General features: G+C 52.7%; 1 protein-coding gene across 7 annotated transcripts; it reads right to left on the bottom strand.

Annotated features, from left to right (window-relative positions):
• Positions 1,569 to 27,710, bottom strand: AFMID (arylformamidase). 7 transcript variants are annotated; one of them, XR_002336955.1, is made up of 13 exons: positions 27,598 to 27,705; positions 25,608 to 25,698; positions 11,115 to 11,219; positions 10,986 to 11,034; positions 9,601 to 9,686; positions 9,435 to 9,507; positions 9,151 to 9,248; positions 8,794 to 8,872; positions 8,547 to 8,688; positions 8,246 to 8,350; positions 3,807 to 4,284; positions 2,182 to 2,399; positions 1,569 to 1,831 (listed from the first exon to the last, which is right to left on the bottom strand). XR_002336955.1 is itself a non-coding variant. In XM_021066529.1 (11 exons), exons 1-11 carry the CDS (start codon positions 27,691 to 27,693, stop codon positions 4,249 to 4,251), a joined length of 960 nt encoding a protein of 319 aa, XP_020922188.1. In that variant the 5' UTR covers positions 27,694 to 27,705; the 3' UTR covers positions 1,571 to 4,248. The 7 variants fall into 7 exon arrangements, 2 of the variants coding, with proteins under 2 accessions (XP_020922188.1, XP_020922189.1); XR_002336954.1 differs by having other exon boundaries at positions 2,182 to 3,140; XR_002336951.1 differs by having other exon boundaries at positions 1,571 to 3,140; positions 27,598 to 27,710.

Here is a 27,732-nt window from a genome sequence, read left to right on the forward strand (position 1 = left end):
AAACCAAACACACACACACACCCCTAAACTTCAGTAAGTTCTGAGACCAGGTGTGAGAATGTAACTAAAAAACAGTGGGCTCGGAGTTCCCGCTGTGGCTCAGTGGAAACAAGTCTGACTGGCATCCGGGACGATGATCCCCGACCTCGCTCAGTGGGTTGAGGATCTGGCATTGCCATGAGCTGTGGTGTGGGTTGCAGATGCGGCTCTGATCCCACGTTGCCGTGGCTGTGGTGTAGGCCAGCAGCTATAGCTCCGATTCACCCCCTAGCCTGGGAACCCCCATGTGCCACGGGGCAGCCCTAGAAAAGCAGGAAAAAAAAAGAGCAGGTTCAAGTCGCAACCTGAGTCGTGCAGTTTCATCATGGATTGCACTACATCAAACAGACAAAAACCTGCGCAACTCTGCCTGCAGTAGAAACACTCGCAAGCGGGACTGCTGGGAAACTGTTCCTTTGCAACATTTTTGAACCAGAGCCAGTCTGCCCTCAGTATTTCAACTCCCTACAAAACCATCAGGACCGTTTTGGCCATTTCTGAGGGGACAGGTCACTGGCCCGAAGCACGTTCGCGTCACTGTGCAAACATCACCACCATCCATCACCAGAAAGCTTTCATCTTCCCCAACTGGACCTCTACCTGGCAACCCCCACTCCCCATTTTCTACAAGACCCTGGAACAAAAACTGAACTCACGGATCAGCTGTTGACTGTATCAATTTTTTTTTTTTTTTTTTTTTTTTTTTGTCTTTTTAGGGCCACACTCACAGCATAAGGAGGTTCCCAGGCTAGGGGTCTAATCGGAGCTGCAGCTGCCGGCCTACACCACAGCCACAGCCACGAGGGATCTGAGCCGCGTCTGCGACCTACACCACAGCTCACGGCAATGCCAGACCCTTAACCCACTGAACAGGGCCAGGGATTGAACCTGCAACCTCATGGTTCCTAGTCAGATTCGTTAACCACTGAGCCACGAGGGGAACTCCGACTGTATCAAATTTGACTCAACCAGCCTCTGCCACTTTGAGCCTCCTACAGTGACTCTCCCCAAGCTCCTACTGTCTGGGGTTCGTTTTCTCACATCGAAATGTAGTGGCTGGAGTTCCCAACTGGCTCAGTGGGTTAAGGATCTGGTTGTTGTCACTGTTGCGGCTTTAGGTCACTGCTGTGGGTTAAGGATCTGGTTGTTGTCACTGTTGCGGCTTTAGGTCACTGCTGTAGTGTGGGTTTGATCCCTGGCCAGGGAACTTCCACATGCCACCGGTATGGCCAAAAAAAAAAAAAAAAAACTTAGTAGCTAAAAATCTTTGAGGGAGTTCCCTCCATGGCTCAGCAGTAACAAATCTGACTAGTATCCATGAGGATAAGGCTTCGATCCCTGGCTGCACTCAGTGGGTTAAAGGATCTGGCGGTGCCATGAGCTGTGGTTGTAGGTTGCAGGCGCGGCTTGGATCTGGTGTTGCTGTGGCGTAGGCCGGTGGCGACAGCATGGATTGGACCTCCCTAGGCCGGGAACTTCCATATGGCTCGAGTGTGACCCCAGAAAGCAGGGAAAAAAAAGAAAAGACAGCTGGTAGTTGGATTTATTTCTCAGCTGAATTTATAGGAAAATAGTGAGCAATTTTGTGAAAAACAGAGTGGGGAGGGAAAACACACCAAGGAGAACAAGGAGATCCGGGGGAGGGTGGGCTGGGCTGGTTTATTACTTGCTATGGTCCTGGGGTCAAAGGTCGCCCTGGTTCGTGTGAGGTCAAGGCCATTTTCTCTGGCACCCTGAGAGTTCATTTCCCCACAATGCAGTGTAAGCATCAAAGGTTCTGCTCTCTGCCCATCTGAGAAAGCAAAATATCCCAGTGTTTGGTTTAGGTTGTGTCTTGTTATTAAGATAAAAGGCTGACCCCTCTCATCTCGCGTTTACTGGTCGCTTAAATTTCTTTCCTGTGAATTACCCCTTTGGGTTTTGCCCCATTCTTGGTTAGGTTAATATTTTTCCTATTGCTTGGTAAGAGTTTTTATACAAAGTGACTTCACTTCATGGGTCATGTCCCCCAACCCAGTTTTTTTTTTTTTTTTTTTTTTGGCATGTCAATCCCCCCCCCCCAAAACCCCCGAAGAAGGTTACATTTTTATGCAGTCATATTTATCTATCACTCATTTTCTTTCTGACTTCTGTTTTCTGTACCTGGTTGGTGTCTCTTCTGTTTTTGCCACACTTAGAAAGGCTTGTTCCACTCTGAGATGGCTCATGAAAGACAATGACTAGAGATTTCTGGAGTTCTTGGAGTTCCCACTGTGGCGGAACAGGATTGGTGGCGGCTCTGCTGCACCACGACACAGGTTCAATCCCCAGGCCACTTACTAGTGTTGACGGACACTTAGGATGCTTCCATATCTCGGCTCCTGTGAATGATGCTGCTAAGAACACTGGGGCGCATGTTATCTTTTTGAATTAGTGTTTGCACTTTTTTCAGAGTCATACCCAGGAGGGGAATTGCTGAGTCATAGGTAGTTCTATTTTTAGTTTTTTGAGAAACCTCCATAAGGTTTTCCCCAGTGGCTGCACCAATTCACACTTCCACCAACAGTGCACGAAGGCTGCGTTTTTTCCACATCCTCATCAGCATTTGCTATTTTTGGGTTTTTTTGATGATGGCCATTCTGACAGGTGTGAGGTGGCATCTCGCTGTGGTTTTGATTTGCATTTCCCCGATGAGCAGCGATGTCAAGTCACATTTTTTCATGTACCTGTCGGCTATCTGTACACCTTTTTGGAAATATGTCTATTGGGGTTCTTTGGCCCATTTTTTAATTGGGTAATTTTTTGTCTGGCTACAGCATACAGTGGCTTGACATGGGATCTCAGTTCCCAGACCAGGAACTGAAGCCTGGCTGCAGCAGTGAAAACCCCAAGCACTGACACTGCACCACCAAGGAACTCCCAGGGGGGTTGTTTGATGTCGATTTGTATGAGCTGTTTCAATATTTTAGATATAAACATCTTATCAGTCGTCTCATTTGCAAATATTTTCTCTCATTCAGTAGGTTCTCTTTTCATTTTGTCAATGGTTTCCTTTTCTGTGCAAGAGCTTTTAATTGTAATTAGGTCCCAACAGTTTATTTTTGCCTGACTATACTCTTATCCTGAAAGATGCAAAGAATACAGATAAGCGAAAACACCCCCCTCATGTTCCCAACTTCACTTTCCTCCCCAGAAAGAAGAGGCATTAGGTATGGAACATCCCCAAAATTTTCTCTGCACGCCCTGTGTACACAGACAGAAACACTGCATTTTATGAGTATTCAGTAATGTCACCGAAATGGTACCTAGCACGTTCTACCACTGAGCATCGTGTCTTTTATCAGGTAATAGTATGTCTTGGAGATGTTTCCAGGTGTAAACATAGACCTCTTTCTTTCTTTCTTTCTTTCTTTTTTTCCTGTCTTTTGTCTTTTTATTTTGTGTTTTTAGGGCTGCACCCATACGGAAATTCCCAGGCTAGGGGTCTAATCGGAGCTGCAGCCACCGCCACCTGCACCATGGCCACCGCAACACCGGATCCGAGCCACGTCTGCAACTTACACCACAGCCCACGGAAACGCCGGATCCTTAACCCACTGAGCGAGGCCAGGGATCGAACCCGCATCCTCATGGATACTAGTGAGGTTCGTTAACCACTGAGCCATGCGTGACGGGAAGTCCTAATGGATCATTCTTAAGAGCTAGCTATTCAGAGGGGGAGACAGAGGTGGGTGGTAGGTGGGAACTGCACACACACCTGCAGGGGGAGCAAAGGAAGTGTGTCCTACCTGTCCGTGTCACTGTCCTGCCAGTCAAGGCGTTAGCCCCAAGGAGAACATCCCAGGACTTTCTGGGACGGATCCAGACATCGGGTGGAGCCCAGGACAGAGCAGACAAAGGAATGAAGCAAAAGATGTTTGGGGAGCTCTTGGTCTTCATATAGGCTGGGAGCTGTCCCTCAGTCTCGGCCTCAGCGGGCAGGGGGCTCGGCTGAGAGGCGTGATGGGCACGACCCATCACGTGGACCTTGGCCAGACCGACCCTGGCGCCCGCTGGATCCAGGCAGAGGCAGACGTGGAGCCGCACGCCCGGGTGCAGAGCAGTGAGAGGAACACGTGGATGGCGTGCTGCTGGGGGGCAGCGAGAGCTGAGGCCGGCGGGAAGCGGGGGCAGTCGGGCTCTTTAGAGATGCTTCCTAAGTCGGGGGGCATGTCAGCGCGGGTTCAGGTGTCACCAGGACTCCTGGAAGATTGTTTTCAAAATAATCTGCAGCAAGAAGGAAAAATACAAGCAGAATTGGGTAGTTTTGTCAGAGACCATACGGCCCCCCAGATCTAAAATATTTATTACATTACATTAGGTTTTTTAAAAGAGATATCACTTATGGATCCTTGTTTTTTACTCCAGTTAAAAAAAATAATAGGCGTTCCCGTCGTGGCGCAGTGGTTAACGAATCCGACTAGAAATCATGGGGTTGTGGGTTCGATCCCTGGCCTTGCTCAGTGGGTTAAGGATCCGGCCTTGCCATGAGCTGTGGTGTAGGTCGCAGACGACCTTGAATCCTGAGTTGCTGTGGCTGTGGCGTCGGCCGACGGCTACAGCTCTGATTGGACCCCTAGCTTGGGAACCTCCATTCGCCGCAGGTGCAGCCCTGAAAAGACAAAAAAAAAAAAAAAAAGAAGAAGAAGAAGAAGATACCAGGTCAGTTACTTTTGAATTTTTGCTCCTACATCTGAATCAACTTGACATATCCTAACTCGTTTTCACAAGCTTCACGCTGTTAACTGAATTAATATTGGGAATTCCCATTGTGGCTCAGCAGAAACGAATCTGACTAGTATCCACAAGAATGTGGGTTTGATCCCCGGCCTCGCTCAGTGGGTTAAAGACATGACATTGTCTCTGTGAGGATGTGGGTTGGAAGCCTGGCTCAGTGTATTAAGGATCTGGCATTTCTATAAGCGGCAGCACAGGTCACAGAGGCAGTTCGGATCCAGTGTTGCTGCGGTGGTGCTGTTGGCCACAGCTGCAGCTCCAAATCAACCCCGGCCCAGGCATTTCCAAATGCTGCAAGTGCGGCTATAGAAAGAAAACAAAATGGAATCACCACTTTGAACACCTGAAACAAACATGATACTGTGTATCAACTACACTCCACTTAAAAAAACAGCTCTTCGGGAGTTCCCATCGTGGCGCAGTGGTTAACGAATCCGACTATGAACCATGAGGTTGCGGGTTCAGTCCCTGCCCTTGCTCAGTGGGTTAAGGATCCGGCGTTGCCGTGAGCTGTGGTGTAGGTTGCAGACGCGGCTCAGACCCCGCGTTGCTGTGGCTCTGGCATAGGCCGGTGGCTGCAACTCCAATTCAACCCCTAGCCTGGGAACCTCCATATGCTGCAGGAGCGGCCCAAGAAATAGCAAAAAGACAAAAAAAAAAAAAAAAAAAAAGCTCTTCTTATTGCTTTGAAAGTACTCATTAGGAGTTCCCACTGTGGTGCAGTGGGTGAAGAATCTGATTGCAGAAACACAGGTTCCATTCCCGGCCCAGCACAGTGGCTTAAAGGGTCTGATGATGCCGTTGTGGCACAGGTCGCAGCTGTGGCTTGGCTTCAGTTCTTGGCCCCGGGAAGGTCCATAAACCATGGGTGCAGCCATTAAAAAACAAAACAAAACAAAACAAAAATACCCGACCTCGAAGAAAAAAGTAAATATTTGGAGTTCCCTTCGTGGCTCAGCAGTTAATGAGCCTGACTAGAATCCAGGAGGAGGCAGGTTTGATTCCTGGCCTCGTTCAGTGGGTTAAGGATCTGGTGTTGCCATGACCTGTGGTGTAGGTCACAGAGGCAGCTCGTCTCTTGAGTTACTGTGGCTGTGGTGTAGACGGCAGCTGTAGCACTGATTAGACCCCTGGCCTGGGAACCTCCATAGGCCACAGGTGTGGCCCTAAAAAGCGAAAATAATAAATATTTTTTTAAGTAAAGCTAATCAGGTGCCCACTTTCCCAGGCAGAAAAGAGAAAAAGTATATATTTTCCAGGTTCATGGCAAATATTTTTCTTAATCTATCCTTTGACTTTTTAAAATAACTTTTTTTTTTTTTTTTTTGTCTTTTTTTTTTTTTTTGCCATTTCTTGGGCCGCTCCCGCGGCATATGGAGGTTCCCAGGCAAGGGGTCGAATCGGAGCTGTAGCCTCTGGCCTACACCAGAGCCACAGCAACTCGGGATCCGAGCCGCGTCTGCAACCTACACCACAGCTCACGGCAACGCCGGATCCTTAACCCACTGAGCAAGGGCAGGGACCGAACCCGCAACCTCATGGTTCCTAGTCGGATTCGTTAACCACTGCGCCACGACGGGAACTCCCTAAAACAATTTTTAGAATTGAAGTAAAGCTGATTTACAATGTTTCAGGTATACAGAAAAGTGTTTCAGTTACATATATATAATATATATATATATATATGTGTTGTCAGTTTTTTCCATCACAGGTTATTATTGAATGTAGTTGCCTGTGATGTGTAACAGGTGCTTGTTTAACTGGAGTGTGTATCTGTTAATCCCAAACTTCTAATGTATCCGTCTTCTCCCTTTCCCCTTTGGTAACCATAAATTTGTTTTCTAGGTCTGTCTTTATCTGACGTGCTTCACTTAGTGTGATCATGTCTGGGTCCGTCTCCGCGGCTGCAAATGGCATCATTTCATTCTTTTTAAATTTTTTTATTTCATTTTTACGGCTGCACCTGCAGCATATGGAAGTTCCCATGCTAGGGGTTGAACCGGAGCTGCAGCTGCGAGCTTATACCACAGCCAGATCGAGCCACATCTACAACCCATGCAGCAGCTTGTGGCAATGCTGGATTCTTAACCCTCTCAGTGAGGCCAGGGATCGAATCAGAATTCTCATGGATACTAGTCAAGCTAATAGCCCGCTGAGCCACAATGGGAACTCCTATTCCATTCTTTCTTTACGGCCAAGGAATATCCCATTTGCATGTAATATGTATCCATTCGTCTGTTGAGGGACACTTGGGTTGTTTCCATGTCTTGGCTACTGTAACGAGCGCTGCGGAGTTCCCGTCGTGGCCCAGCAGAAACGAATCTGACTAGGAACTGTGAGGTTGCGGGTTCGGTCCCTGGCCTCGCTCAGTGGGTTAAGGATCCGGCGTTGCCGTGAGCTGTGGTGTAGGTTGCAGACGTGGCTCGGATCTGGCGTTGCTGTGGTGTAGGCTGGCGGCTGCAGCTCTGATTCGACCCCTAGCCTGGGAACCTCCATATGCTGCAAGTGCGGCCCTAAAAAGACAAGAGACGAAAACAAACAAACAAGAGTGCTGCTATGAGCACTGGGGTGCAAGTATATTTTTAATTAGAGTTTTCATCTTTATCGACTATGTGCCCAGGAGTGGGAGTGCTGGATCCTACATAACGCTATCTTTAGCGTTTTTTTTTTTTTTTTTTTTTTTTTTTTTGTCTTTTGTCTTTTTGATCTTTTGTTGTTGTTGTTGCTATTTCTTGGGCCGCTCCCACGGCATATGGAGGTTCCCAGGCTAGGGGTTGAATCGGAGCTGTAGCTGCCAGCCTACGCCAGAGCCACAGCAACGCAGGATCCGAGCCGCGTCTGCAACCTACACCACAGCTCACCGCAACGCCGGATCGTAAACCCACTGAGCAAGGGCACGGACCGAACCCGCAACCTCATGGTTCCTAGTCGGATTCGTTAGCCACTGCGCCACAACGGGAACTCCTATCTTTAGCGTTTTAATGAGCATCCATACTGTTCTCCACAGTGGCTGCCACGATGTACATTCTCACCCACAGGGTGGGAGCGTTCCTTTTCCTCCTTCGACTTTACAGGATTCTCCACATTAAACCTGCAGCAGACACCATGTGGCCGCATCCATCCACGCTTTCCCCGCAGACCTGCTTCCATGCTGACGTGCACACGAAGGCTGAGCCTTTCTCCTGCCTGCCTGTCCCCGCCCCCAGCACAGCCCCGAGCACATCCCACCCGCGTGCCCAGGACAAGCCCTGCGGATCACGTGGGCTGTTTCAGAGGGAGGTGAGGGACAGGGAGCAAGCGTGCCACCTGAGGCCTGTCATCAGGCCCCCCAACCTCCCGGATACCCAAGAGCCAGTGAGGTGGCTCCCCGTGCCCCTTGCCTGCCCCCGTCTCCTGATGGTGGGGGTGATGGCAGGACCCCTGCAGTCCACGGCGCAGGGACGCGCCCCACCTGCGTGAGCGCGAAGTCCTTCCGGGTGAGGTTCCAAAGGATTTCAAAGTGATCCACGTCGTGGAGCTCGTCCAGCGAGGCTCGCCACCCTCCTTGCCGCAGCGTCTGGGGTGGACAGAGGAGGAGGAACTGCAGGGGACGTCCGAGCGGCTTGCGCACCTGCCCGGCACACACCTGCTGCTCACTGAGCACTTAGGGGACAAATGACTGACACGTGGAGTCCATTTGGGTGAAATAAAGAGGACGGTAATAAGGCTGCCTGACTCTCAAGCTCCAGCCAAAAGCGGGGTCCTGGGGGTACCTGATAAAACTCCCTGGACTGTCGGTGGAATTCAGGGCTGTCATGTTGGCCCACGATCACCAGGATGTGGCAGGCTGGGTCCTTGGGTGGCATCGGGGCTGTCTCCAGGCGCCACTGCGGGCTGTTCCTCTGAGCGTCCTCCCTGGTGCAGGGGGAGGGTGGGTCAGGACAGAGGCAAGCCGTGGCTGCCCCCTGGCCCTCCTCGCAGGTGGCAGGCTGGTGCAGGGATGAGCGGGTGGTGACTCACAGGGTGGTGAGGAGACGGGCATTCTCCGAGGTGTGCATCAGGGGCTCCAGGTCATAGATGCCACTTACCAGGAAGAAGCCTGCAGACGTAAAGAACAAGTCACAGGGCCAGGCTGCAGGTGGGGCCAACACCCTGCCCAGACCAGGCCTCAGGCAGGCACCAGGTGGGGCGAGATGGGGCCAGCCCTGCCTCCAGGGCCAGGGGGGCAAGAAAGGCTGGAGGCCAGAGAAGAAGCAAAGCAGGTGGTGTTCCCAGGCTCAAAGCCCCGTGTTGAGCCACCCAAGCAGCTGGTCCCAACCCTCCGACCCGTCAAGGGAGAGTGAAGGCTTGCCAGCCAGGCTCAGTCCCCAGGGAAACCTTTGAGGTTGGGCGTGACTCCACGCTTGGTCCAGTCGGCCAGGAGCATCATGGCGGCGAGGTGGGCCCCAGCTGAATGTCCACACAGGTAAATCCCCCTCGGGTGAGTCAGAGCAGAGAGGTGGGTTTGCATTCAGTGTAACCAAAGCCACAAGGTCAGCATCAAGGAGTCCCAGTGTGCTTTCTGCTCCAGAGCCAGCAGGGGTGGCCGGGCTCATCCAAGGAGCTGAATCTACGGTCCTCCCACCCAGTCTGACAAGAGGAAGATGTGCAGTGATACCCACTGGTTGCCTGGATACCGCGTCTGGACAAACGTGATGCTCTGGGTCACCTGGTCCACCATCCGGTCCAGGGCACCTGTGCAGAGACAAGGCACTGGGTCAGGCTCAGCTGGGGGCTCTCTCCCCTCCAAAGCTCACCGGCCCTCGCACCCAAGACCACCTGCGTCACCTTTGGGGGCAAGGTCATAAGCCACTATCACCACGGCCACTCCTTCTTCTGTCAGTGGGCTCACCATGAAGGCTGACGTGTCTTTACTGCAGAAGGAGACAGAGGCATGCCAGGTAGAGGCCCCTTGGCCACCAGGCTGCTTCTGTGGCCCATCCACCGAGAGCACCAGCCCTCTCTGACCCCGTGCGGTGAGGAGAGAAGGGAGTTCTGTCCTCACCGTGTCACATGATGGCTATGCAGCCCTAGAAACTACATTTAACCTCTGAGCCTGGTTTCCTCCTCTGCAAAATAGGGACAAGTGCGTTCTTTCTCCTAGGGTGCTCTTCCTCCTAGGGTGCTCCTCCTCCTAGGGTGCTCCTCCTCCTAGGGTGCTCGTTCTCCTAGGGTGCTTTCTCCTAGGGTGCTCTTCCTCCTAGGGTGCTCGTTCTCCTAGGGTGCTCGTCCTCCTAGGGTGCTCTTCCTCCTAGGGTGCTCGTTCTCCTAGGGTGCTCGTTCTCCTAGGGTGCTCCTCCTCCTAGGGTGCTCTTTCTCCTAGGGTGCTCGTTCTCCTAGGGTGCTCGTTCTCCTAGGGTGCTCTTCCTCCTAGGGTGCTCGTCCTCCTAGGGTGCTCTTTCTGAGAACTGAAGATGAGACACGCAGAGAGCTTCATGTGGCAAAGCAGAAGGATGCGATAAATGTAGGCAGCGCTACGATGAATACGCTCGAAGGTCCGTAACAGGCCACGCCTTGGTAAGATCCTCGGGACAAGTGTCCCCTGGAGATCCCAAACGCCCCTCTGCTTACCTCAGGGTGACCCGCTGTCCCAGCTGGCCTGGGACTCTCTCATTCTTACCACGGAAAGCCCAGGTCCTGGGAAACCGCTCAGTTCTGAGCCCGCTGGGACGGCTAGCCGCGGCGGGTGTCCATTTGATTAGGGGAAGACGGAACACGCTTTTCCCCGGGTATAGTGGGTCCAAGAGTGTCCTCCCACCAAAGACACGTCCGAGTCCTAAGCCTCGGCCCCCATGCCTGTGACCTTATTTGGGAAAGAGTCTAGGCAGATGTGACTGAGAACCTTGATGTGGGGTCATCCCGGCTGCAGGATGGGCCCGAAACCCGAGGATGACGGCGTCAGAGGAGGAAGAGGGAGGCTTGAGACCCAGACACACAAAGACCATGTGAAGCCGAAAGCTGAGGTTGAAGGGAGGCAGCCGCCAGCCGACAGAGACCTGGAGCCCCCAGAGGCCGGAAGAGGCGAGAACGGGTCCTCGCCCAGGGCCTTGGGAGGGTGTGCGGCCCTGCCCGCACGCTGGTTCAGGCTCCGGCCCCCAGTCGTGGTGACCGATGCGGTGGCCGCGGGCAAGGAACAGGCCAGGCGGAGATGGCCCCCTCCCCGCCCCACTCACCTTCCACTCTGCCAGTAACCTCCGTGAAAAAACACGAGGAAAGGCAACGCTGCAGGACAAAACAGGGGGCGTGTGGGCCGAGGCCGGGCACCCAGCGGGGACCCCAGGGGACCAGCAGCCCCCGCTCACCTTCAGACGCCTCCTTGGGAAAGTAGATGTCCAGCTTCTCTCCTTCACCGTCTCCGTAGGGGACATCGAGCAGGCTCCTCCTGGAGGCCCGGGCCCTCTGGGTGGCTGTCTCCAGAAACAGACACGTCACTGCCAGCACGACCTCAGGCAGCAGCAATCTCTATTTCAGGCAGAAGGCCTTTGGCTGAAACCCCTTTGGGTCGACCAGTTAGCTCTGGCGGTTGGCGCCTCCCAGGCCCTCAAGGACATGGGGCTGGAGAACCCAGGGGTGCGAGGTTACAAAGCCACCAGTGGGGGCCAGTACACCTGTAGCTGTCCCTGGTGAGCTTGCAGAACAATAGGCACCAGTGTTTTTTCTTTTCTTTTTCAGATTTTCAGCTGCACGTGGGGCACATGGAAGTTCCCAGGTCAGGGATCAAATCCCAGCCAGAGCTGCAACCCAGGCCACCACTGAAGCAATGCGGGATCCTTAACCCACGGCAAGAACAGCAGGAGCCTGTGCCCCAGCAGGAGCTCCCTGGGCCCGACTCTTACACGTGTATCACGTGCATTACCCTCTGGCAAGAATACACCTGCCCAAGGATGTGGGAAAGTATCTCCTAGGGAACCAAGATAGAAGCTCACGTGAAATACGGATAAGACGACAATGTGAATGTATACGGGATGCCGCGACGGCTGAGGTCAGAGTGCGGTGAGACGGGCTAGGACTCGGATAGGGACAAAGGAGGAAGGTGCCGGAAGGGTGATAAGTGCCCAAGGCAAAGGAGGGGGGGAGGCTCTGTGTGTTCGTGCTGCAAGAAAAAATGCCACCCAAGTGTCCCCACTTATTTTGGGGGGTTAGCAACCTAATCCTGGGAGACATCTGATAATTTCAGGGGTAGTGTTACAGGAATCCGACTTTTTTTTTCTTTTTTTTTTTTTTAGGATCACACCTGCAGCATATGGAGCTACAGCTGCCGGCCTACACCTCAGCCCCAGCAACGCCAGATCTGAGCCATGTCTTCGACCTACGCCACAGCTCCTGGCAACACCGGATCTTTAACCCACAGAGCAAGGCCAGGGATCAAACCTGAAACTTCATGGTTCCTAGTCGGATTCATTAATCACTGAGCCACGACAGGAACTCCAATTTCAGGGGTAGTGTTACAGGAATCCTACCTTTTTTTTGGGGTGGGGGCACACCTGCAGCATATGGAGGTTCCCAGGCCAGGGGTCGAATTGGAGCTGCAGCCTAAGCCCCCGCCACAGCAACGCAGGATCCGAGCCACATATGTGACCTATGCCACAGCTTACAGCAACACTGGATCCTTAAACCACTGAGCAAGGCCAGGGATCGAACCCTCAACCTCATGGTTACTAGTTGGATTCATTTCCACTGCGCCACAACGGGAACTCCTATTTTTAATTTTCTTGGCCATGCCCATGGCATGTGGAAGTTCCTGGGCCAAGGATCAAACCTGAGACAATGCCATGGCAATGCCAGAGCCTAACCCACTGGGCCACAAGGGAGCTCCTCTCTTTAACCTACCCTGGCACTCGTCAATCCTCTGTATGCTTTCTTCATGTTTCCTGTCTGTCTGTCACCAGACATAAGCTCTGGGAAAACAAGAGCTTTGCTTTGCTCACCTCTGTACACCCAGGACCTGGTACATCATAACCACTTCAAAGAGAGTTGTGTAAGAAAAAAAAGAAAATTGTGTAATAAATAAATACTTCAATTAGCAGTGCTGGGTCAACTGAATATCTGGATGGAAAAAAAATTATAGTTTCTTGATCCCCCACCTCACACCATACCTGATCAATTCCAGACAGACCACAGATTTCAGTGTGAACAAGAAGACAGTAAAGCTTTTAGAAAAGAAAACAGGAGTTTCCGTCGCGGCTCAGTGGTTAATGAATCCGACTAGGAACCATGCGGTTGCAGGTTCGATCCCTGGCCTCGCTCAGTGGGTTAAGAATCCAGCGTTTCTGTGAGCTGTGGTGTAGGTTGCAGACGCAGCTTGGATCCTGCATTGCTGTGGCTCTGGTGTAGGCTGGCAGCTACAGCTCCGATTCGACCCCTAGCCTGGGAACCTCCAAATGCTGTGCGAGCAGCCCTAAAAAGCCAAAAAAAAAAAAAAAAAAAAAAAAAAGAAAGAAAGAAAGAAAAAAGAAAGTGATGCCCACACTGAGCATGAACTAAACCAAGCAAAATGCCATTAATTAAGGAGGGAGCGAGCAGGTTGCTGACGCGGCTCGGATCTGGCATTTTTGTGGCTGTGCCACAGGCCAGCAGCGGTGGCGCCAATTCGACCCCGAGCCTGAGAACGTCCATATGTCGCAAGAGTGGCTCATAAAAAGACCAAGAAAACCAAAACCAAAACCAAAACCCCCACAAAAGGCCTTTCTGTGAAATGTCCGGGCCATCGGCCTCGTTCTCCTGCCCAGGCGACGCTTCTCTCTGATGGGAAATAGAGGCGCTTTCCCTGTAATGCAAATGGCAGAGGAGGAAATGCATTTCTGCCCTGCCTGTTTCTCTCAGTATTTCTTGGAGAGCTTTCCCAGTCAGTAGGTAGACAGCTTCCTCGTTCCTTTCTTTTTTTTGTAAACAGTTACTTGCTAGCCCATCCTCTGGCTGCACCTTAATTTAGTTAGCCAGGCGTGCCAGTTTTTAGGCAGAACCACATTGGATCATCAGGAAAAACTCTTGGCTCCCCCCCAGCTTATCCCGTGTCCTGAGTCTCGGCCCCACCCCCACCGAGACCACCTGGGATCCTTTCTTTCTCCCCTGGACGCAGGGACAGTCCCTCCAGGACCCCCCCGCACAGCCACAGGTGTGAGCAGGGACAACCTGTCTTCACAGCTGGGGCTGCCCTAATGGAAACACCGCTTCGACGTTTATTTCTCCCAGTTCCCGACACTAGGGGGCAGGATCAAGATGGCAGCGGGGGAGTTCCCTTCGTGGCTTAGCGACAAGGAACCATGAGGTTGCGGGTTCAATCCCTGGCCTCGCCCAGTGGGTTAAGGATCGGGCACTGCCATGAGCTGTGGTGTAGGTCACAGACATGGCTCGGATCCCACGTTGCTGGGGCTGTGGTGTAGGCCAGCAGCTGCAGCTTTAACTCCACCCCTAGCCTGGGAACCTCCATATGCCGTGGGTGCCGCCCTAAAAAGTAAAAAAAAAAAAAAAAAAAGAAAAAAAGATGCCAGCAGGGCTGGTGTCTAGTAAGAACCCTCCCTGAGAGGCACTCTCCCCCTGTCCATGGAGACAAGCCCCCGGCGCCTCTTTTATTTTTATTTTTTGGTGGGGGTGTGTATGGAGCACTGTGCTCATGGCATGTGGAAGTTCCCGGGTCAGGGATCGAACCTGTGCCACGGCAGCGACCCACGTCCCAGCAGTGACCATCCTAAGTCCTTAGCCCACTGGGCCACCAGGGAACTCCCTGGTGTCTCTTCTAAAAATCCTACTGGATCAGGACCATTCTTATGACCTCATTCAACCTTAAGACTTCCCTAGAGGCCCCGTGTCCAAACAGGGCCACTCAAGGGGTTAGGGCTTCACCATGTAAATCTGGGGCAGAAACAAAATTCGGTCCACAGCAGCCCCCTGCCCCGCACCCTGCCCCCAAGGCCCTGGAGCTCCCCTGCTGGCCTTCTCCAGGAGGCTGGCTCTGAGCACCTGCTCGCCCGCCCTCCGCCGCCCCCGCCACCTGCTCTGTGTCTTCCACGGCACCTGGCCCTCTCGCAGCCTGCGACGTCCACCTCGTCCTCAGGCTCACTGCCCGGCTCTCCCGCCCCGCCGAGAACCACGACCACACACAGGCCCACGTCTGTCTGCTTCGCTCACTGCCCTATCCTGGGAGCATCAGGGTGGGGTCAGCACGCGTTGGGCATGAATAAATGGTCACGGAACGCGTCAATAAATGATGAGCCATCCTCCCACGAGGGGCATTTGGGCTTGGCCATCACAGACGGCCCTGCTGTGAAGGGCCCTGTCCACACCCTCCTCCCCTGCGGGCAAAGATCTCCGGGCAGTGCTCCCAGTGAAACCGCGGACCAGCCCCTCAGTCCTGGTGTTTTGACGTCAAAAGGCTTTTCCTTTGGCCTCCCAGGCCTCCCCTCGGTCTCAAAAGGCTGACCTAAGAGTTAATGATTAGAAAATGTTGTTACAGCCAAAACCCAGCTAAAACAGTCCCGGCTGTCAGACCCCGCCTGGGCTCACTTGCTCCTGATGGCCACCCCCCGGGAGCCGTCCATCGCCCCCCGTGTCCGGCTCCTCCCAAGCCACCTCTTCCTCGCGTCGTCGCTTCCTCTGCCTCACGGTGCCGGTCCAGTCACAGTCCCACTGCAGCTGCCATTTCTTTTGCAACTGACCCCCTGACACCCCTTCCCTGCGAGCCGTCTTCACTCCAGAGAAGGTCAAGGAGCCAGAACCCCGAAGACAACCGGAAACCATCCCCGGACCCACCGACGGCGCTCCTGCCGACCCTGAAATCATCTATGGAGGGAGAATAACAGAGACACTTCGTCAATAACTCTGACTTCTTTTTATTCCTTTTTTTTTTTTTTTGTCTTTTTTTGCTATTTTTTGGGCCGCTCCTGCGGCATATGGAGGTTCCCAGGCTAGGGGTTGAATCGGAGCCACAGCAACGCGGGATCCAAGCTGCGTCTGCAACCTACACCACAGCTCACGGCAACGCTGGATCGTTAACCCACTGAGCAAGGGCAGGGACTGAACCCGCAACCTCATGGTTCCTAGTCGGATTCATTAACCACTGCGCCACGACGGGAACTCCTGTTGCTTTTTCTTTTTAGGGCCACACCCGCGGCACATGGAAGTTCCTAGGCTAGGGGTCAAAAATGGAGCTGCAGCTGCCGGTCTACACCACAGCCACAGCAATGTCAGATCCAAGCCGCATCTGTGACCTACACCACAGCTCACAGCATCACCGGATCCTTAACCCACTGAGCGAGGCCAGGGATCGAACCCGCGTCCACATGGATACTAGTTGGATTCAATAACCCTGTCTTCTGAGGTAAACCTATAAACCCCCTTGCTATCCCCTCTCAGAGAGGACACAGTTTTGAGGCGTTAGCCTGCTGGGGCCTCCCTCAACTGGCAAAGCAATAAAGCTGTTCTTTCTCTTCCTCAAAGCTCCGTCTCTGAGACTTAATTTGTGCCTGTGCAGAGAGACTGCTTTTCAGCTACACCAGCGGTAGAATTTCCAGATCAGTGTCCTTTTCACTTGCAGCCATGACCCCCGGCCCTCCGTGGGGGGGGGGGGTGCCAACCCCCCACCTGCACCTTGTGAAGCTGTTTGTTCCTAACAAGCTCATCAGCACAGGCTCATCCAAGGGGAGCGATTTCATTAACACCAGGGGTTTTGACGAATAGGAGACCCAACTAGACTTAAGTTGGGCCAAAGCTAAGGAAAAGAGGATGGCATTTAAGTTCTAAGTTGAAGAACAATTAAAACCAAGCAGCTGTTGATACTGGTTATCATGCATAAAAAAAGGTTCCCTCTGGAGTTCCCTGGTGGCTCAGCAGGTTAAGGATCCAGTGCTGTCACTGCTATAGCTTGGGTCACTGCAGGTTTAATCCCTGGCCTAGGATGTTTTTTTTCCCTTTTTCTTGGCCGTCCTACAGCAAATGGAGCTCCCGGGCCAGGGATCAGATCCCAAGCCGCAGTTTTGACCTAGGCCACAGCTACGGCAATGCTGGATCCTTAGCTCACTGTGCTGAGCCAGGGATGGAACCCGTGTCCCAGCTCTCCAGAGACGATGCCAATCCTGTGGCGCCACGGCAGGAACTCCTGGCCCAGGAATTCTGGCACGCCATGGGCTCAGCCAAAGAAAAGTCTCCTTCCGGTACTAAAAACCCAACTAGCCCTGAGGCAGAGACACTGCTTCCTCCAGGAGCTGACCTGATGGCGGGTGGCAGGCAGCAGCGTACAGGGTCAGAGAATGAGGGGACCTACTCTTCCTTCAGCTCTTCAGGTGCTGCACCTAAGGGCAGGGACACAGGAAGGCTTCAAAGTGACACAACAGAATAAATCTTATGACACACTTTTTTTTGGCTGTGCCTATGGCATGCAGAAGTTCCTGGGCCAGGGATCAAACCCGTGCCACAGCAGTGACAATGCCAAACCACTAGGCCACCAGGGAACGCCACAAACTTCTTTTTCTTTTTTCTTTTTTTTAGGGCCACACCCGCAGCATAAGGAGTTCCCAGGCTACCGGTCCAGTCGGAGCTACCGCTGCCGGCCTACACCATAGCCACACCGATGCCAGATCTGAGTTATGTTTACGGCCTACACCACAGCTCATGGCAACATGGATCCTCAACCTGCTGAGCGAGGCCAGGGATCGAACCCACGTCCTCATGGATCCTAGTCGCGTTCGTCACTGCTGAGCTACAACAGGCTCTCCCGAAGAATCAGGACTGTTACAGAGAAACACCAGGTCTCTGGAGCCAACTGGGCACTGCGTTGGGCGGGGGGCGTGCCCCTAGAGACTAACAGACGTGGGCCTGCGGGACCCATCCGGCAGTCCCGGAAGGCTGAGGACTGGGGGTTTATCACACACGGTGGCAGCACTTTTCTTTTCTTTTTTTTTTTTTTTGTCTTTTTGCCTCTTCTAGAGCTGCTCCCTTGGCATACGGAGGTTCCCAGGCTAGGGGTCTAATTGGAGCTGTAGCCGCCGGCCTACACCACAGATCATGGCAACACCGGATCCTTAACCCACTGAGCAAAGCCAGGGATCGAACCCGCAACCTTGTGGTTCCTAGTCGGATTCGTTAACCACTGAGCCACGATGGGAACTCCAAGGTGGCAGCACTTTAAAAGGAAGGTGGGGCCCGCGGCCCCCAGCAGGGTTCAGAACTATTCCTTCTCAGTCTTTGAATGCATTCAGCAAACAAATGTTTCTACAAGCAACCACCTTCTGCTCATTTGGGCCTATCACAGTGACAAAATAATAAAAAATCCAATCCTGTGTGACTTACCCCCTCTGAGAGGGACAAGCAGTTATAAATATAAGTCAGGGGGTAACGTGCTAGAAAAATGAGGCCGAATCTGCAAAGCGTACATACTGCATGGTTCCAACTACAGGACATTCTGGAAAAGGCAAAACTATGGAGACAGGAGCAAGATCGGTGGTTGCCAGGGGGGTGGTAGGAGGGACCCGAACACAAAGAGGGAGGGAGCGCCTGCCAGGCCCAGCGGACAAGCCGGGGAAGTTGAAGTTGGGGGGCGGGGGTTCTGGAGCTCAGCTATGCTAAGTTCTTAGCTAAAGCCATGAGAACCAACGTCAGAGAAAAGCAGGGCTTCGAAGGAGGGAAAGGAAACCAGCAGAAGGGCAGAGGCTGAGGCAGTGGACGGGGAGGGGTCAGGAGAGGAGACGAAGGCTCCCCCTTCCTCCAGCGCCAGCACAGCGCCCCACGCCTTCGGGTTTGCAGATGGACAGAGAGAAGTGGGAGCGATGGGAAAGGTTACAAATAATGTTTGTGGAGTTTCTGTTGTGGCCCAGCGGTTAAAGAACCCAACTAGCATCCGTGAGGATGCAGGTTCGAGCCCTGGCCTTGCTCAGTGGGTTAGCAATCCTGCGTTGCTGTGGTGTAGGCCGGCGGCTATAGCTCCGGTCGGACCTCTGGCCTGGGAACCTCCATATGCCATGGGTGCAGCCCTAAAAAGACCAAAAATAAATAATTTATTGGGGAGTTCCCTGGTGGCCGAGTGGTTAAGGAGCCACTGCTGTGGCATGGGTTTGATCCCTGGCCTGGGAATTGTGCTATGGGCGTGGCCAAAGCAAAAATTGATTGAATGAAAGTCACAGACCATGAAGTTAATCATTTTAAAGCACACAACCCAGAGGCCTTTAGCTCATTCACAAAGTGCAACCACCACCTCACTCTGGTTTCCAAACGTTTTCATCACCCTGGAATGGAAGCCCCTACCTCCTGAGCAGGGGCTCTCCAAACCCGCCTCGCCGCAGGCCCTGCTTTCCGTCTCTATGGATGTCCCTGTTCTGGCCATTTCATGGGTATGAAGTCACACTTTCGTGACCCTCTATGCCTGGCTCCGCTCACTGAGCATTATGTCTTCAGGGTCCATCAGCGCTCTAGGCGGTACCGGTACCTCCTTCCTCTTTAGGGCTGAACACCGCTCCACCGGGTGGACACGTGGCATTTTGTTCATCCATTCATCTGCAGATGGGCAGATGGGGTGTTTCCACCTTTCGGCGACTGTGAGCGAGGCTGTGTGAACACGTGTGCATGTATCTGCATGGCCACGTCTTTACAATTCTCTTGGGTTACAAAGAATTTTTTCTCTCTCTCCTTTTTTAAGGGCCACGCCTGCAGCCCAGGGAAGTTCCCAGGCTAGGGGTCTAATCAGAGCTGCAGCTGCCAGCCTCCGCCACAGCCACAGCCAGGCCAGGTCTGAGCCACGTCTGTGACCTACGCCACAGCTCGCGGCAACGCCGGACCCTTAACCCACGGAGCATCCTCATGGATACTGGGCAGATTCATTACTACTGAGCCGTGATGGGAACACCAAGCGTTTTTTAAACTGAAGTGTGGTGGACATGTTAGTTTCAGGTGTGTAACAGAGCGGTTCAATATTTTTATAGATTATACCCCACTTAACGTTATTACAAAACAATGGCTATGCTTCCCTGTGCAGTACAGGATATCCTTGTTGCTTGTCTACTTATGAATAGTAGATTCTATCTCTGCTAGAAAGAATTTTTTTTGGCTATGCCAGCAGCATGCAGAAGTTCCTGGGCCAAGGATCCAACCAGTGCCCCAGCAGCAACCCGAACCGAAACAGTGACAATGCTGGATCCTTTACCCACTGAGCCAGCAGGGAACTCCCTAGAAAGAATGTTTAGTGCTGTTTATGCTAGTAAAAATAGGGTGCACATTATACCCACAGACGCTTTCTCCTAGGAGAAAAAAAGAAACTGGCAGCAACCACATCGCAGCCTCACAATGGGTGCCCGAGTCACAGATGCTTTTCTTTTCTAAAATCCTTCTCAATGAGCAAAGGTTCCTTTTATAACCAGAAAACAACTGCTGCTTAAAATTAGCCTCCCTCAGAGGGCGCTGCCTGTGGCTATTACAATGGGGTCCGTGGACACTGGGTGCCGCCCACGCAGTTTGCCCCTGGTCCGTGACGAACCTCGTAGAAAGTGGAAGGAAACGTTTCGCATGTTCGCAGTGTGGCCGAATGGCTAGGTTTACTGAACTTAATAAGAAATTAAGCCTTTCAAACAAAAACTTGTACATGAATGTCCCCAGCAGCGCTATTCACAAACACCAACCGGAGGAAACGGCCCACACGTCCATCAGCGATGAATGGATACCCAGAACACGGGCCGTCCACACCGCGGAAAAGTACCCGTCCATCGAAACCAACGAAGCGCTGACACGCATTACGCCAAGGGAAAGCAGCCAGACACAAGATACCACATATGGTCGGATTCCGTTTCTAGGAAACGTCCAGAACAGGGAAATCCATGGAGACACAAAGCAGGGGCTTTGTGTTGCCAGGGGCTGGGGGACAGCAGGGTGGGCGAAGGAACAGCGAGTGACGGCTTAAAGGGAGAGGCTTCCCTGCTGGGGTGATGAAAACATTTTGGAACTCGATGGGGGTGGCGGTACAACTCTGTAAATGCACTCCACGCTGCTGAATTGTACACATCAACGTGGCTAACATAGGGAGTTCCCGCTGGGGCTCATTGGTAAGGAACCAGCTAGTATCCATGAGGATGCGGGTTCAATCCCTGCCCTTACTCAGTGGGTTAAGGATCCAGCGTTGCCGTGAGCTGTGGCGCAGCGCCCAGATTTGGCGCTGATCCTGCATGGCTGTGGCTGGCAGCTGCAGCTCTGAGTCACCCCCTAGCCTGGGAACTTCCATATGCTGCAGGTGGGGCCCTAAAAAGACCAAAAAAAAAAAAAAAAAAAAGTACATTTTATTTGTCTTTTTTTTTTTTTTTGCCTTTTCTAGGGCCGCACTCGAGGCATATGAAGGTTCCCAGGCTAGGGGTCTAATTGGAGCTGCAGCCGCCGGCCTACACCACAGCCACAGCAACGCGGGATCCAAGCCGCATCTGCAACCTACACCACAGCTCGCGGTAACGCCGGATCCTTAACCCACTGAGCAAGGCCAGGGATGGAACCTGCAACCTCATGGTTCCTAGTCAGATTCGTTAACCACTGAGCCATGACGGGAACTCCTAAAATAGTATTTTATGTTAGGTATACTTTACCACAAAATTAGGGCCTGTATTTTGTGTACCTTTGCTTTCTTCCATTAGTTTTTCCCACACAGAGAAAAAGCAGAATCTCAGCCTTTGAACGAAAGAGGGCCCCTGGGAAAGACAGTCAATCAAAGGTTGACAGGAGAGGCTGTCAATCACGAGGCCCCACCCACCTCGCTGGTGATTGGTCCTCCTGGGGCGAGGCGTGGCTTGAGGCACTGGAAGGATGGGAGGCCCAAGCCGGGTTACAAACATCCATCCATCCACCCATCCACCCATCCACCCACCCATCCATCCATCCATCCATCCATCCATCTATCCACCCATCCCTCTATCTATCTACACCTCATCTAGTTTCTTGTATAACGTATTTTTACTGAGAGTCTTAGTAAAACAAATTTAATAGCTACTGGTAGAGGAAATAGTTCTTCGAACCTCCCTCTGTTCTCTGCCCATGCTCACTCAGCCGTCCCCAGGGGCCCAGCCTGAGAGAGGCCGGACCTCGGTGGCTATTGTCTACTCATTGGAACAGGGCAGTCCCCACTGCAAGGTACAGGTCGGTGCTCTTAGAATGAACATAGGTCAAAAGAAAAAACAATTTCATTCTCCCTGCTGCAAAAAAGGAAAAGAGACTTTACCTCCCTCGCTTTTCTTACAGCATTTATTTTTTAGGAAACTGTACCAAAAATCCTTTCTCTACCTCTTTGGGAATGTGTGTAAATATTTTTTAAAACTAAATGCATCTAGGAGTTCCTGCTGTGGCAGATGGTTAAGGACCTGCAGCAGATCGGGCGGATGCAGAGGTGTGGTTTTCATCCCCAGCCCAGTGCAGTGGGTTAAAAGCTCTATCGAAGCAGGCAGCTGGGGTGTAGTTCTTTTTTTTTTTTTTTTGTCTTTTTGCCATTTCTTGGGCCGCTCCTGTGGCATATGGAGGTTGCCGGGCTAGGGGTCGAATCGGAGCTGTAGCTGCCAGCCTACGCCAGAGCCACAGCAACGCAGGATCCGAGCCGCGTCTGTGACCTACACCACAGCTCACGGCAACGCCAGAACCTTGACCCACTGAGCAAGGCCAGGGATCGAACCCGAAACCTCATGGTTCCCAGTCGGATTCGTTAACCACTGTGCCACGACGGGAACTCCTGGGGTGTAGTTCGAAGCTGCACCTCGGATTTGGCCCCTGGCCGAGAACTTCCATATGCCTTGGATGCGGTCATTCAGGAAAAAAAAAAAAAGCTAAATGAAACTTTAGCCAGTTTTACAACCTAGGAAGGTTTTTCCCTCCAGGACCTGGGAGTTATCTCTTTGAAATGTAATTATCTAGGGAGATAACCAGATTTGTGGGAAGGCAGGACCCTTCCTTCTGCGGGGCATCTGGCTCCAAGTTGCAAAATCACCTCTTATCATAAGGATATAGGAATTTTTCACTTTCCTCTGGATAAAGCGATTTGCAAACACAGATGGCCGCTCTAATGCCCAGGTGGATTTTGGATGGTTAGGCTGGCAGAGGCTGCCCTCTGGTCCTCTTGCTTGCCCATAGGTCTGCTGATCCTGAGAACAGCTATGCAGTAGGGGTACAGGCCTGGCTGCCTAAGAGGGAGGGAGGGGGCTCTGTCTGGTTTTGCAAGACCCTCAGCAGCTGGCCTGGCACACCGCTGCAGTGTGGTTCCGTCCTTACGCAACTGAAAATCATGTTTTCTTTCTCTTGGCCTTTGTGGAGAGGTTTTCTGGGTTGGCTAGCCATTTCACTTTTCATTTTTCCCCTTAACATTCATCCCCATCTCCCGTGAGTCTGACTCCAAGGAAGGGAGCTGCAAGGGCCCAGGAGGTCTGGGGAACTCCACCAGGAGAGGCAGCTGGCGGGCACTGCTCAACACGCCTTGTCAGCCTGCTCCCCTCTCACTGGAAGCTCAGCGCGGGCAAGTGGTAACTGTCACTAGCTGTGTGAGCTTGAGGAAGTTATTTGACCTTTAACCTCATCAAGAGGGCCGGGCGAGGGTGAGGTGAGAGAGGCATGGCTGCAGTGGGGAGTTCCCATTGTGGCTCAGCAGTAATGAACCTGACTAGGATTCATGAAGACGTGGGTTTGATCCCTGGCCTCGCTGAGTGGGTTAAGGATGCGGTGTTGCCATGACCTGTGGTGTAGGTCGCAGACATGGCTCAGATCTGGCATTGCTGTGGCTGTGGTGTAGGCCCGCAGCTATAGCTCCGATTGGACCCCTAGCCTGGGAAGCTCCATGTGCCGCAGGAGTGGCCCTTAAAGAAACAACAAAATCCTGGACTTGGAGAATAGACTTGTGGTTGCCAAGGGGGAGGGGGAGAGAGAGGGGTGGATTAGGAGTTTGGGGTTAACAGATGCAAACTCTTGCCTTTGGAATGGATTAGCAATGAGATCCTGCTGTGTAGCCCTGGGAGTCACTTATGATGGAGCCTGATCATGTGAGAAAAAAGAATGTGTACATGCATGTGTCACTGGGTCACCATGCTGTACAGTAGAAAAAAAAATTGTATCAGGGAAATAACAATTAAAAAATAAATCAACTGGAAAAATAAAAAACAACAGAAAAAAAACTTGGTGTCGGGGGAGGGGGGGAATCAGTAATTGGGATTTTATGGGCTGAACGCTTGTGCCTCTCCCAAGTTCACACCCTAGTGTGATATGCGGAGGTGTGTCTTTGGGAGGTAATTGGGTTTAGTAGATTTCCTGAGAGTGGAGCCCTTGTGACGGGATTAGCGGTCTTAGGAGGAGGAGGAAAAAGAGACCTCTCTCCCTGCCCTCCTCTCTCTCTCTCTCTGCCAAGTGAGGATGTGGGGAAAAGGGGTCTATCTGCAAGCCAGGAAGAGGACCCTCACCAGGAAACCAAATCCGCTGGCACCTGCACCTTAACCTTGGACGTCTCCACCTCCAGAACCATGAGAAACAGACTCCTACTACTTATGCCACCCAGTCTGGCATTTTGTCATGGCAGCCTGAGCTGACCAAAACAAAGATAAGTCATGTTTAAATGCAATTTTTCTTTTTGTTGGCCACACCCGCAGCCTGTTGAAGTTCCCGGGCCAGGGGCTGAACCCGCACCACAGCAGTGGCCTAAGCCCCTGTAATGACAAGGCCAGGTCCTTAACACACTGTGCCACAAGGGAACTCCCTAAATGCAATGTTTTTAAAAATCAAAATTAATGCTAAAAAGTCCATGACAAACAAAATATCAACATTTCCAAAAGATGCAACCCTCCCCCACCACACTCATCCCAGTGAAATGAGTCCGGTGGCCCCTGGGCCAGGCGGAGCATCGAAAACAGGAAGGGAGGTAGGATGTGACTGTCAAACCGTCTGTAAGGCTCCCAGGAGTGAGGGCTACACACAGCCTCTGAGGGCGACAGTCCCTGCGTCTCTTCTTAGCCCTGGCTCCTTCCGAATGACTCCCTTTCTCTACGGGCTCTGCTCTTTTCTCCCTCAAACAATCACAACAGATAAGCGGGTTTTCTACCAGCTCATGCAGATTTCAGCGCACACGCTCAAACATACTGAGCAAACAGAGTGGGGCACAGTGGGGGACGCTCGAGAGCCCAGGACACAGGTCTACCCCCTGGCGGGAAGGGGAGGGTGCTGAGATATTCTGGAATAACCCCACAAGCCTATTGCTTCAGCTGGGTTATCTCAGTGTGAGAACCAAGCCCAGGAGCTGCACGCAGTCTGAAACAGCGTCGAACTTTCCAACTTCCCGGAGAGGCTGGACGCTTGCTCAACCACACAGCCCCCACGGAGCCCACCTGCCCACCCAGCACAAAAGGCAGTGGCCCAACCCTCTGCAGCGCCAAGGCGGGGATGGGAATTAACCTTGAGACACCACTAGCATACAGACTCCCAAGCCCTGATTTCTTTAAAGAAGAAAAAAAAAAAGGCTTCTTTGCTTTTTGTAAATCACGAGAACATCCCACATGCAGCTGCGAGTGAGACCTTCTTTTTTTGCTCCACGCCCCAGTGCCACTCGGCCTGAAGGGCCTGGGCACAGCTGGGTGACTGGCCAAGCAGGAGGGCGGTGGAGCAGGATGGCTGTGCCTGCCCTGCCTCGGGCGGTCTTTCAGCAAGGGCTCCTGGGTGCCCGGCCCCAGGCAGATGTGACGCAGATGTGACGTGCCTGGACTTTGGGAACTGCCCCGAGAGGCTGGGGCTGCACAGCTCCTCCTCCCAGCCTGGGGCTCCTGAACCACTGCCACCTGCTCAAGTCCCCCGCCCCAGCAGCCCTGGAGCCGTACCGTGGTTTCCCATCTGTAAGTAGGTCTTCAAGGCCTCCTCTGGTCCCCGGCGGACGACCCACCTGCTGGGGGAGTACTGATGCTCCAGCTCCTACGGGACACAGGCACAAGGTTCCAGAAGACCTTTGGCCTCCACATAGACGTGCCCCCCCCCATGCTCCTCTCTGCAAGGAGACGCCTCTTCCCAGATCTCTCAGGTTCTCCCAGATGCCCTCAGCCCCCTGCAACCCCTGCCCCAGTCTCCAGCCGGGCAACCCGCGTCCCCCTACGAATGAATCCGGTGTTTCAGATACAACAGTGCAGATGCTGTCAGATCCATGGTCTAGAGCAGGGGCCAGGCCTTTAACCAGCAGGACAGCCTTAAAGCGGAGGTGAGGAGGTCCCGCAAGGTGGGACCCATGGGCACCGCTTCTACAGCAGCTAAGAGCAGGGGAAGCAGGGAGCTGAGGTGGCTACTGCAGAGAAAGTGACGTGAACTGATCTTCCCTGAGAGGGTATGATTCTGACTGCAGGTGGACACAGCACGACCGGAGGCACGGAGGTGAAGAGGGAAGGGGAAGGGAAGGGGAAGGGTCTGTTTGGAAATGCTGACCAGCCAGGCTGCTCCAACACGAGGTGAGGCTGGGAAGCTGGGGCTGGAGGGTCTTGGACCTCAGGCTCCAGGCGGAAAGTAATAAGGAACCAGGTTTTGGAGAAAGGGCTCAGAGGCAAAACAGCAGCAAGTGGGGGAAGGCCGGCCCGGGCAATCTGAGGACAGGGTGGCTTCTGCGAACAGTCTTGGGCCCTAGAGTCAGGTGGCCCATCCAAGCGCCATCACTTAGAGGCTCTTTGACCGCGGGCAACTTGCAGCCAGTTCCCTCCTGGGCCTAAGGGGCAAAATACTACTCGTCTACTTCCTTTACAAGGCTTGTAGCTTTCAGCCTTGGGAGGTTACACAGCCTGCGGGGCTGACGGCTACACGGCATGCAAATGAGGGTTATTTCCTCTTCCCACCGAACAGGGTTCTTGGCCAAAAGGGTCTTTGGAACCGAACAGCCGTCCTTGTAGGATGGTCACAGCCAGAGCCCGCACACTCTGTGGGCTCCATCGCCATTATCTTTATTGCTATTATTTATGGTAAAGGCAATGCAATGGGTTTCTGAGAGGGCTTCGATATTGTAGGGGTGTGTGTGAGAGAGAGACAGAGACAGAGAGAGACAAAGGATGGGATTTCTTGGGGGCGGTATCCATAACTGTCATTAGATCCTTAAGTGTGTCCATGATCAGAAAAGGGATCACTGCCTAAAATGTAGCAAAACTAGTTAGGAAATTATAAATGAATGCTAATCACCACAAGTGCTTTGCATACGCAGTAAATACCAGCCTCACGAGGCAGGTAAATGAAGTGGCCTTCAGTAAATACTAGCCTTCCTGCCACCTTTGGCGTCTGGCCCACGCTGCATACACATTGCACAACCTCAGGGAACTTCCAGCTCCAACCTTCTCTTTGTGTATGGGATATTCACATAAGCCAGGGTCATGCTAATTTTCTCTACCTTAAAATGAGGTGAGGAGTTCCCATTGCGGCCCAGCGGTAACAAACCCAACTACTGTCCCTGAGGACTCGGGTTTGATCCCTGGCCTTGCTCAGTGGGCTAAGGATCTGGTATTGCTGTCAGCTGCAGTGTAGTTGCAGACGCGGCTGGGATCCCTCCTGGCTGTGGCTGTAGCCTTGGCCAGCAGCTGCAGCTGCGATTTGACCCCCAGCCTGGGAACTTCCATATGCTTGAGGGGAGTCCATAGAAAGAAAAAAAAAAAAAATCAGGCTAAGCCAACAAAAGCCTGTCTGCCGTGAGAAGTAAAATAAATCGCAGCGCTAAGGCTTTAGGGAGCTGGCACGCAGCAGGTTCTCAATGGCGCCCACAGGAGTGGTTCTAAACTTTCCTCCCAACTCCCGTCTAATTTCTGAGCTACACTCCTCTGCCCCAGCCTCTCCCTGTGATCCGCCTACCTCCTTAGACATCTTCTTCCAGGGAGCCTCACGCTTGCAACCTTCACCCGCGACATCCATCCCAGAGGCCAACGGGGTGGGCACGCGGCCCGCCATTTTATAAGAGGTGGGCGGGGCTCCGCTTAGACCCCGCCC

This window comes from Sus scrofa, chromosome 12 (genome assembly GCF_000003025.6).
Source record: "Sus scrofa isolate TJ Tabasco breed Duroc chromosome 12, Sscrofa11.1, whole genome shotgun sequence".
Taxonomy (NCBI): Eukaryota; Metazoa; Chordata; class Mammalia; order Artiodactyla; family Suidae; genus Sus; species Sus scrofa.